This window comes from Octopus sinensis, linkage group LG7 (genome assembly GCF_006345805.1).
Source record: "Octopus sinensis linkage group LG7, ASM634580v1, whole genome shotgun sequence".
NCBI lineage: Eukaryota > Metazoa > Mollusca > Cephalopoda > Octopoda > Octopodidae > Octopus > Octopus sinensis.
Window position 1 is genome coordinate 26,052,819 of NC_043003.1, and position 12,313 is coordinate 26,065,131.

Here is a 12,313-nt window from a genome sequence, read left to right on the forward strand (position 1 = left end):
ATGCTGCTAAGCGTTTTGTCTGGCATATTTACGATTCTGCCAGCATGTTGCCCTTATAATAATAATAATAATCATAAATGTATTAGTGCACATAAGCCTTAATAATAAACTGATTAAACTGAAAAGAAGACACGAAGATCAATACAAAAGGTGATTAATCTGGATGGTTGGTGTGTATGTATATATATATATATTTTCTTTCGGTGCAAATGTTTTTATATATATATATACACACACACTCATATATTTAGACTCTTTTACTTGTTTCAGTCATTGGAGTGTGGCCATGCTGGAACACTGCCTTGATATATATATAAATATAAAATATTAAATAGAAGCAAACATCTATTACATATCTAGTTAGTAGAGTCAAATTAATCCAAACAGCAAAACAAACTGCATGTTTAAATATCACAAACGCATATGTATACATATATGCATATATGTAAATCCTCACATGCACACATCAATATATGTAGACACATATGCATACATATACCAATACACACACACACCACACACATATAATGCATATATATACATATAAAAATTATCTAACAATGTTAACTTCTAATTATTAACAATTAGCAAATTAGTGGTTATAAATGTATATCTGTATAGTTAAGCACACCCCAGAGATGCATGCTTTTATCAAGTAGAACAACCTATCAAGGCATTTCATAGAAAACATTAACAAATTCCATAGAAAGTTATCAGAAAATACCCTGACTGAAACCTTGGTCCTGGAAACGAAGTTCTTACCTTCTCTTCGTCGATTTTAATACCACTCCAGAAGGATCTTCATTGGCTAGTTCTTTTTCTTGGACTTCTTCGCGGAGTGTTTTTAGTAAAGTACGTCGGATACTAGTGTATAAAGAGATGGAGAAGAGATTAAAAAATGTATATGTTATTATTTTTCTGTTTACATAAAAGAACAATTGTATATTCTCATGTCATTTCAATGTCTACAGCTGAGACTTTCAAACAAATAACTGTAAATTTAGCTACATTATACATATTTCAGGTATTCTGAATTATACTGTGTTTATATATATATATATATATATATATATATATAATATTAATTAGAGATAAAACCACTATTATGCAGTTCAAACAGTGATAAACATAAACCAAAACATAAATAACAAATAAAATATATTTTTATAAAACATATAACTAGATCACGTTTTATAAAAAATATATTTTATTTGTTATTTATGTTTTGGTTTATGTCTATCACTGTTTGAATTGCATAATAGTGGTTTTATCTCTAATTTATATTTTATATATTTATATTGTGAAATTTGATTTAATACTAAATTGAATTTTTCCCAGTAAGTTTGGAGTTATACTCCCTAATATTATATATATATATATATATATTATATATATATATATTATATATATATATATATATGAGTGAACAAGCAAAAGAAAGTAGCACACAACATATTTGTTTGTTTACATATATTCAATAACAGTTTGATTCAGCTATACATGATAAAGCTTTGTGGGAATGTAGGACAAGTTCATATCTGATGTTTGGAGGCAGAATGTTGGATTGTCTTTCCATTACCAGTTGTTTATTAGCTGTCTCTAAGGTGGTGCTCAATAGTGTTTAGAGCACTAATATCAGTAAGTGAACAAACAAAAGAAAGAAGCACTCAGTACATATGGTTGGAGTTACATCTATGTACACACACAATACAGTTGGGTGCTGACCGGAAGAAGTACTCAATATGAATGTAGAGCAGTGGTTAGCAAACATTTTTTTTACCTAAGGACCTCTTTCATTACTATTTTATTCTGATTATCCAATTATCTGAGAATAAAGAACCTTTCTTAATGAATAAAGTATTTGGAATGCAACCATACTGGGGCACAGGCTCCAAGAGTTTAGTTAAATGTATTGATTTTACTTGATATTTATTTTACTGATTTTATAAAAGTGAATTGGTCATAAATGCTCGCCTAGGTCAAATGTTCTGTGGCCAGGTTTCCACTCCTGTCACCAATCCTCACCTGTGTCCAAGCAAGGTAATAAATCCGAAAAGCCAGACATGTTAGTGCCATACATTTCCAAATCTCATGCTATGTGAAGACAAGGAGACAGACAGACATCATATATATATATAAAATACAGGATTCTTTCAGTTTCCATTTACCAAATCCACTCATAAGGTTTTGGCTGGCCTGGGCTAAAATAGATGTGAATCCAAGGGGCCATGCAATGGGACTAAACCCAAAAGTATGGAGTTGGGAAGCTATCTTCTTAACGACACAGGCAGGTTTGCACCTAAATATATTTTTTGTTCACACAGTCCTTCTATAATCTAACACACAAATGGCAGATTACCACATTGCTTCTGCCCAGCAAATTTAACCCAGAAAGTAATGGTTGACCCAGAATATATCTGAAGACACTTGCCCAAAGTGCCACACAGAGGTATTATGCCTGGAACCATGAGGTTCTAAGCAAACTTCTTTGCTACACATTAAATAAAGATGTCTGCTTAAATTAAGGGTGTGACCAAACTAAGGTGGGTCTGGTTTAGTGTAGTTTATATTCACTTGAAGGAGAAATTGAAGAGAACATAGGTTGTGAGAAATGAGGGTGATAATGAAGATGTGATGATGAGAGTATATAAAAAAAAAAAAAACTGATGTTGGCTGGCCTGGTACTTACACTTTCCACATGACATCCCGCAAAAGAGCTGCGGTCGGAATTAATAATAAGCCTGCCCAGAATATTAAACACCCAAATACATGGCTATCCTGTAAAATAAAAAAAAACATGAATAAGAAATACAATATTGTATAAAGAAGAAAACAGATTTAGAGACAAATTATTCATACATGCTATTCTCTAGCCTGGGCCATGGATCATTTGTCACTGGGCCACACTGAGAGAATAAATTTTAAAATTTTACTTGTTTTATTGACTATTGCAGTTTGCAGCAGGTTTTAGCATAATCATCATCATCATCACTATCATTTAACATTCGTTATCTATGCTGGCATGGGTTGGATGGTAATCTGAGGAACTGCACCAGACTTCAGTCAGATTTAGCATGGTGTCTATGGCTGGATGCCCTTCCTAACGTCAACCACTCCAAGAGTGCAATGGGTGCCTTTATGTACCACCGGCACAGGTGCCAGTTGCATGACACCAGTATCTGCCACAACTATGATTTCACTTGGCTTGATGGGTCTTCTCAAGCATGGCATATTGCCAAAGGTCTCGGTCATTTGTCATTGCCTCTGTGAGGCTCAATGTTTGAATGGTGCTTGTTATGTGCCAGTCACACAACACTGGCATTGGCCACATTGCTTTCGTGAGACGCAACACTCAACAGGTGCTTTTTATGTGCCAGTTGCCTCCATGAGGTCCAATGCTTGAAAGGTGCTTTTTACATGTCACTGGCACAAGTGCCAGTTATGTGACATCGGCATTGGCCACATTGCCTCTGCGAGGCCCTATGCTTGACAGGTGTTTATACGTAATAATTGAATTATATATTATGCACTTCATTGTAAAGTGGTTGGCATTTGGAAAGGCATCATGTCAAAGCAGACAGCAGAGTATGGTGCAGTCCTCTGACACGCCAGTTTCTGTCAGTCTGTTCATCCAATTTCAGCATGGAAAACAGACATTTAAACAGTGATGATGATGACTGTTTTGTTATGCACATGAACCCTTGGTCTGTAGAAAAATTGCTTTCCATAAAATCAGTCTGTGGGGCAAAAAATATTGTGGACTGCTTCTCCAGACAATTCTATTTTCCTCATTAATCTATATATATATATATATATATTTACTTAGGGACCTGTTTCATCACTACTTCGATAAGTATGGTGACTGATGAAGTTAGTTTAAAATAAAAACCCTGGTGAAATTATCTCCTGCACTTGCCAAAACAATGAAAAAAAAACAATATTAGTCCTTGACTAATATTCTTTTTTTTTATCTGTTGCCACATAATTACATTAACACTTACTTTATGTTTACTTGTTTCAGTCATTGAACTGCAGTCATGCTGGGGTTTAGTCAAACAAACCAACTCCAGAACTTATTTTTTAAACCTGGTACTTATTCTATCAGTTGCTTCTGCCAAACTGCTAAGCCACAGACTAATGGAAATGAATGACACTGCTTGTATGACAGCAAGACTCATTTACATCTATCACATGATACTGAGATAAGGAGAGACATGCACATTTATGCAAAAATGGGATTCTTTAAGTTTCTACTCATTAAATCCACTCACAAGGTTGGTACTTGCTTAAGTGCTCTGCAGTGAGATTGAACTGAAATCATGTAATTGGAAAGCAAACTCCTTAACCACAAAGCCACATACATGTGCATGCACACACACACACACACACACATATATATACGGAGAGAGAGAGAGATACAATGTCAAAATAAAAAGGGATGGTATTAAACAAAACAATTGAATGTGTGAGTGTGTGTATGCAAAATTATGTTTAGTAATAGTACAGAAATTGATGCAAGAGTAATATGAAGTCAACATACCATGCCCACCATCTCTGGTGCAAGATTGATGACAGGCCACACATGGCTATAAATAATTAGAAACATGAACCAACTGACAATGCTGCCCCATATTGCAAGGTGTGTCAACTGCAAAGAAGAAAGGACAATCATAACAAAGGAGTTCAACAAGTAATTCAGCAAAAATTGTCACTAAATGGATTACAATAAACCAACCAAAACACTTTAATAAAATATTTTCTAAAATCATTATAAAAATTTAATTATAAAAATTATTTTTTGTGTGTGTGTGAATTTTCATGGCTTAGTCAGGATGGGGTGTAAGGGTAGTACTTTTGGAGTCTGTCACTGCATCTTGCTAGGAATGGTCAGATGGACAGGTGTCACTGGTCTTCATTCAACCATTAATTGCTCACTTGATGGCTTCTAGCTTCATTCCCCAGTAGGTGAAAAACTCTGTGTAAGGCTTCCCAAGAAGTCACTAGCTAGGGTAGAGGAAGCTGCTCAGGTCAATGGCCTAGAGTTCAGACTCAAGGCATGTCTCAGGTACAGGCAGATGGTTGTGGATAACAGCTTGGAGATGAATGGACACTGTCAAGCTTACTTGCCCATGATATATTCATGATGATGACAACCAAACCAGAACCCATACTGCATTGGTCATTGCCTGGGTTAATATCAAAGAGTGGAAAGGCCTCAAGTTCAATGAGTCATGGAGGGGAGCAGAAGACAAAAAAAAAATCTTGCTGTGGTGTTGTCAACAAATGCCCCAATGACCACATGGTCAAGGGATAGGAAGAAAGGAAGTTAGAGGATGAAAGAGTAGAACCAATAATGTTTTCATAAAGCTATCAACACTGATGTTGAAGAAAGGTAAAAAATAAACCACAACTCGTGGGTTATGCTTAAAGTAGAGACCTGGTTCTAATGCATGCAATAATAGGGTGGATTCTGCTAAAGCTATCCAAGAACCAGATGGTAGTGTTAACTCTTTTGATACGAACCTGCCTGAGAACATCTTTGGCTTTGTGATATAAACTTTAAAGTGATCTAAATTAAAACCTTCCATCAAACTTTCACGTTTGTTTATTTTCCAAATACCAGCTTGATAATGGAGAAATTATTTTACTAAATTCTTCATTATTTTCAAAAGTAACTGGAACAAGGGTAGGGTATTTCAACAGAAATATGGTAACAAAAGTGTTACACAGATGGGCTAGTCTGTTACCCAAGAATGGGAGCAGGTCACTCAATGAGTTTTCTGTATGGATTTTATCTAATCATTTCACTTTATTTTCATCTATGTTCAGAAATTCCATCCACTCTTATTAAACTCCAGAGACTGACTACATGTGTCTAATAATACACTTCAGCCAATCTTTTGTTTATATTCCTTTTTAACACTACATTTGTCCACAATACTTTAACAGTAGTTAATTTTTTGACTTTGAGCTCTTGTGTATCATTTCATTAAACCAAAAGATACTTTTATATTCTAGCACCTAACATATCCCACAACTACTTGCCTGGCTTTGCCCTTTCAATTACATTTTAAATTTGCAATATATTTATCTTTTATATTGACTGCTTGAGCACCTCAATGCAAGCATTCACCCTGCAAGTAATAGTAGTCACCTGATCTGAAGATAAAACTACTATGGATAATCCACTGTAGCATTTCTTTTGTATTTCTACCACCTTAAGTTGGCCAGTGGAGGAATTTCTACATGCTTGCTCGACACACAAAAAATAGAAGCCAAGTCTCCCTCAGATAACATCACTTATTTCTTTATTGCCCACAAGTGGCTAAACATAGAGGGGACAAACAAGGACAGACAAAGGGATTAAGTCAATTACATCGACCCCCAATGTGTAACTGATAATTAATTTATCAACCCCGAAAGGATGAAAGGCAAAGTTGACCTCGGCGGAATTTGGACTCAAAACATAGTGGCAGATGAAATACCTATTTCTTTACTACCCACAAGGGGCTAAACACAGAGAGGTCAAACAAATGGATTAAGTCGATTATATCGACCCCTGTGCCTAACTAGTACTTATTTAATTGACTCCGAAAGGATGAAAGGCAAAGTCGACCTTGGCGGAATTTGAACTCAGAACGTAACTGCAGACGAAATACCACTAAGCATTTCGCCCGGCATGCTAACGTTTTTGCCAGCTCACCGCCTTCAGATAACATCACTTATAACCCGAAAAACACTGGATGGTTATGACTGGAGTACCTTTCATTAGAGTTGACTTTGAGGTTAGGCAATAACTAATTCATGGTATCAAAAATTACATTGACCAGATGAAAAAAAAAATGAAAAAAAAAGATTCAACTTACCCAAGTCCACGCACTTGTTTCCAAACCTGCTTTAAGACATACTGTAACAACAACATACTGAAATAAAGAAAAGAAACAACAACAAAATTATAAATATGAAGTAATAAAAAATAAAAGCAAAAAAAAAAACTGAAGAATATATATATTGATAAAGATAATGCTTAAAAAAAAAATTATTGGAAACAATGTTTTAGCTTATTCTCCAGTGATTATTGATACCAGAACAGGCATTTTCACCCTCGTTAAATAATGATTTTGTTGAACAAGCCAAAAGTTTTGTTATATATGAGGTTTAGCTATATTTCATCTAATTAGATTACATAATGGACATGATTATTTTATTGTTTTCATCCATGTCTGCATACAAGAGGTTTGCCACAATAAAAGCACCCAGTACACTCTGTAAAGTGGTTGGTGTTAAGAAGGGCATCTAGCTATAGAAACCATGCCAAAGCAGACACTGGAGCATGATGCAGTCTTCAAACCTGTTGGATCCTGTCAAACCATCCAACTCACGCCAGCATGGAACATGATTGTTAAATGATGGTGATAATGATATAGGTATCTTCATACGAAGTGCAATTAGTTCTGGTTAACTTACCGTATATACAAAGTTTCCAAGGAGAAGATAGTTACCAACTTCTCCATTTGAATAAAGAATATCTGAAATAAAACAAACAGTCAGTATTAATTTTAGATTTAAAAATTAACAAAACAGGTGAATTTTACATAAGACATTCTTTTATTTGTTTCAGTTATTTGCCTGCGGCCATGCTGGAGTACCACCTTTAGTTGAACAAATCGACCTCAGGACTTATTCTTTGTAAGCCTAGTACTTATTCTATCAGCCTCTTTTGCCGAACAGCTAAGTTATGGGAATGTAAACACACCAACATTGGTTGTCAAGCAATAGTGGGGGGACAAACACAAATACACATATATGATGAGCTTATTTCAGTTTCCGTCTACCAAATCCACTTATAAAGCTTTGGTCAGCCTGAGGCTAGAGTAGAAGACACTTGTCCAAGATACCATGCAGTGAGACTGAACCCGGAACCATGTGGTTGGTAAGCAAGCTACTTACCACACAGCCACTCCTATACAAAATATTTCAATTTTTTTTGTATGTATATTATTTGGCAGAGTTGCTTGAGCGTTTCCAGCTCTTAACATTCTGACTTCACATCCTATCAAATTAAACTTTACCTATTATCCCTCCAAAGTTGATAAAATTAAGTACTGGTCAAGTGGCAGGGTTGGTGGTTATGTTCTGATATGATTAATTCCTTCAAAATTATTATTACTATTATCATTATTAGTATTATAATTAAGGTGGCAATTTGGCAGGATTGTTAACGCATCAGACCACATGCTTAGTAGCAGTTCTACTGGCTCTTTACCTCCTGAGCTCAAATTATGCTGACATCAACTTGGGGTTAATAATATGAAGTGCCTGTTGGGTCCTGGAGTTGATGCAATCAACTTGTCCCACCAATCCTTGAGTCAAAATTAGAACTATTATCACTATTATAAAAAGGGAAGTGGGATGGATGGCAGAATTGACAGAGCACTGAACAAAATGACATGAAATATTTAGTTATGTTTCTATAAATGAAAGCATCAGTCAAGTGCTGCAGTTGGTATATTTTACAGTCCCGTTAGTCTCCACATAGTTAAAAAAAAAAAAATCAAACAAACAAATCCTATGCCCAAAGGCAGGAAAGTCTTAAACATGGTGGCTAAAGCAAGCTAAAGAGCAAAAGAATATGTCAATGTTACAATCCATTATGATTTTTATCCTCACATTAATTATCTAATTAAAACCAAATAGCTAAGTGATTTTCTTAAATATTTTGCCCAACAGGGAACTGGAACAAGATCTTAAATATAGAGAATGGACAATCACAGACTAGTCAGTGCTTCAGTATTATCATTTGCCAATTATAGAGTGGGATAATTACTTACCATGTTTAAGAGCAAGAACTGTTAACCAAAACAGCAAAATAGAATGATAAATAGAGTTGATGAGCCACATCCAGAATACCTGAAACAAAAGAAAGTGGATTGAAATAATGTGATTGATAAAACTGTAGCAGGGTGGAAATAGAGAATAATAAACTAAAAGTTAATAAATTCCTATTGTTGTTTCTTAGGTTCATGTTCCAGATCTAGAACAATCCTCTGATTGAAGACGTTCAAGCTGTGATCAACTGTGTAAGTTTTGGGTTTTTTTTTCTCCTTCAGACAATGTGATTCCTGGAGTACTTCATCTAGTGTAGCCTTTCTTTCTAAGATTGCAAAGTTTGATTTTCAGCAGACTTAGCTGTTGTTACTGTAAGTCAAGTGACTTAAATTTAAAGGAGAAATGCTTCCTGGCAAAAAGCTGGCTACTAACATATTTTATTAGATAACTATTCCAGTGGGTCACAAATTCAAAGTCTGGCCACTTAAAATAAAGAATTCAAAGTTAAACCCAAAAGTGAATAAAGCATTTGATTCATAATAATTCATCAAAATATATTAAGCCAAACTAATAATTATGAATTAAATATCCATTAGATATCTGCTATGGATTTCTGTCCCAATAGAGTAGATATGGAACCAAAATCAGTAGGCTTTCCTGAAATCCCTTCACTTGAGCAATTGTAGTTACACACATACATGCAAATTCCCTACTGTCTTTAAAATGGCCAGTACCAGCATGGCTTGCAATAAAAATGGAATGTCTGTAGCTAGAAACACTGATCAGATGAATTCATTTAATCGTTCCTTGCAGGTCTTGGTCAAGCATACAGGAACTGATTGTAATTATCAATGACTAGGACGACAAAAGTCTGATTGCTTTTGGAGCAGGGTTTTACCAGAAATTATACAAAAAGTACCCTAATGAATGGCTACTGAACCTTGGTGCTAGCTTGGCTCATGCCACAACTACTCAGGTATTCCTGACCCACTTGTCCTTCACTTTCATCAATCTTGTTGTATCCACTTCCACTCCCACCACACTAATTCACTATGCCTTTCCCAGAATGTTGGCCCTCTGGAATTCCTTCCTTCCTTAGGTTCTTCCCACAAGTGTTAACTTGCAAAGGTTCACAAGGAGCTTTTAAGGTATCAATCTCAGAGGTCAACGAGAGCCTGCAAAGACCACAGGTACTTTCTATTCCATGACCTGACAAGTAGAAAACAAAAAAGAATCCGACCTTTTACAACAACAGCCTTTACTTTAGGCTAAACTATGTACCAGAGAGAGTAAAAGGTGTAGTTTATTGCTGTAGGCAGTTAGGACACTGTTTTATAATCAAAGCGTGATTGTAATATTGTTATGTAGTGATTTCAGGTATATTCTTGGGTGCTTAACAAGATGAACAACATCAACAAGAAGGGTGAAGACGGTATCAACACAAACACTTACCTTGATGTTAAAAAGTTCTCCACTCTGCGAAGTTTTATACAATGCTGGAAACCGAAGCATGCTTTCTTCATTGCACGTTCGGTCAAACAAACCTAAGACAAGGGGTGGAGATGCAGTAAATATCTGAAAGAATAGAGCAGGGCCAGATTAGAACAAGCTTCATGTAAAGATAGGGAAGAATGATCGGGGGAGGGAGACTACATATCTTAAAGTTGATATCAGTATCACCATTTAGACTATAACTTGTCCTGAAGTAGAGAAACTACATGATAGATGAAACCGAGACCAGATTACAATACAACAGTTGAGGCCATAACAAGTTAACTTAATAATCTCTTGGCTGTTGGTGATGGGTGGTTCATTAAATTTCAACTGAAGTAAATCAAGAAGTTATACTGGTGGGGTGTGCTGTGGTTAATTTCTCCAGTTCCATGGGAAGATTTGGGTTAACAAAATATTTGCTTTCACTACCTACTGTAGTGAACAGCATCACCTCACCATATCTATTTGGATTTCAGTAGATCAAGACATTGAGACTAAGTATGATATGATTTAAAACACAAATACTTCAGTGTGTACGTTGGTATCAGATCACTTTGGAATGTTGTGACACTACAATCGAGATATTAGGAGTAATTGATGAGGTTTCAAAACAATTAAGTTAGTTACACCATCATCAGTACCCATGATCTTTGTAGAACTTCCAAGACAGGTGGTGGAGAAGGGATGAAAAAACAACACCCCTGGTTTGCTGTTAATCACTATTTAAAAAAGGCAAAGACCTCCTTCAATCATGAATGACCATGGGATTGCACCAAGAAGGTTACCTTCCAAGGCACAAATCTGGGCAAGGTTGTTTTATGGAAGACCAGCAGTCACCCAAGTATACCAGATTCCCCTCTCCTCACCAGTGATGTTATCCAAGAGAAAGGCAAAGGCTAATACCAGTGGCATTGCAATTCATTTCTTCAACTGAGTGAACTGGAGCAACATAAAATAAAATGCCTTGCTCAAGAACACAACACACAGCCTAGTACAGGAATCAAACTCACTACCTCATGCGTCATGCCCCAGAATGGCCACAACCTACTGGGTGGAGTCAGTACAAGATAAGTTTGTTAAACTACTGTCAATGTTAACAGCATTTGTTTTTATAATATAATGTATGATAGAATAAACCCACAGATTTCAGTGAATACCGCAAATGTAAATTGATAAAATTTAATTAAATACAGCTCATCACTAGCAACTGATTATACAACATAACTGTATACAGGAAATAAAGAACCAACTGGACTAGTTTCAGTCATTACTGAGATCTCACCAGTAACCAACAACCCTTCTCCAACTGCTCATAGTGATATTCTATAACTGCCATTGTTAAAGGATTTATTAAATCTGATACACTAATTTGCATAAATGGCTATAAGTACAGTTTTACTATGAATAGTTAGAGAAGGGTGCTCAGTTGCTGATGATATCTCAGTAAAGATTGAAACAGGTCTTGCTATTTCCACTTTATAGAGATACATGTTAATGCAACAAGTAAAAGGCTTTAAAAGATGTAACAGAGAGATAACAGCAGAGAAGGAGGGAACGAGAACAGGCAAGCTGCAAAGGAGAAGAACATTTGAGAAATTCTACAAAAGGAATGGGATTAAAGCAAGTGTTAGCAATAAAAATACCAAATTAACTGTCAAAAGTTTTTGACAATTAATTAACAAGCCATGCTAGTAATTTTAACAGAATTAATTTAGTTTGTCATTTAAAGAACAACCAGTTAACAATAGGCAAACAAGTAAACATTGAGTTAAGTTAAATTCTTCAAATATCAGGAACCTTCAGCTGGACCTTTCTCAAGAAATAGAAATTCTATTTTTCTATGCTAAACCACTAGAAAATATTCAATATTTACTTAGTAATCCCACCCTTCACCACTTTTGCATTCTCTATGAAATATTTGCTTAACTGATGAGGTCATAATAAAACTGAAACATTCCCAAAGTTACCTCTCATACTTTCTGAAATATTT

At 35.4% G+C, this 12,313-nt stretch overlaps 1 protein-coding gene across 12 annotated transcripts in view; it reads right to left on the minus strand.

Annotated features, from left to right (window-relative positions):
- LOC115213810 (probable phospholipid-transporting ATPase IA) overlaps positions 1-12,313 on the minus strand; it is a 509,671-nt gene that overhangs the window by 53,975 nt on the left and 443,383 nt on the right. For all 12 annotated transcript variants that reach the window (XR_004999986.1, XM_029782682.2, XM_036504660.1 and 9 more), the window contains 7 exons: positions 10,282-10,404; positions 8,832-8,910; positions 7,468-7,529; positions 6,867-6,923; positions 4,541-4,648; positions 2,690-2,778; positions 763-864 (listed from right to left, as the gene is read on the minus strand). Coding sequence is in view for 11 of the 12 variants with exons in the window: in XM_029782682.2 (XP_029638542.1) it covers positions 763-864; positions 2,690-2,778; positions 4,541-4,648; positions 6,867-6,923; positions 7,468-7,529; positions 8,832-8,910; positions 10,282-10,404 (620 nt within the window). In the remaining variant the exon portion in view is untranslated. The remainder of the gene's footprint in view (positions 1-762; positions 865-2,689; positions 2,779-4,540; positions 4,649-6,866; positions 6,924-7,467; positions 7,530-8,831; positions 8,911-10,281; positions 10,405-12,313) is intronic.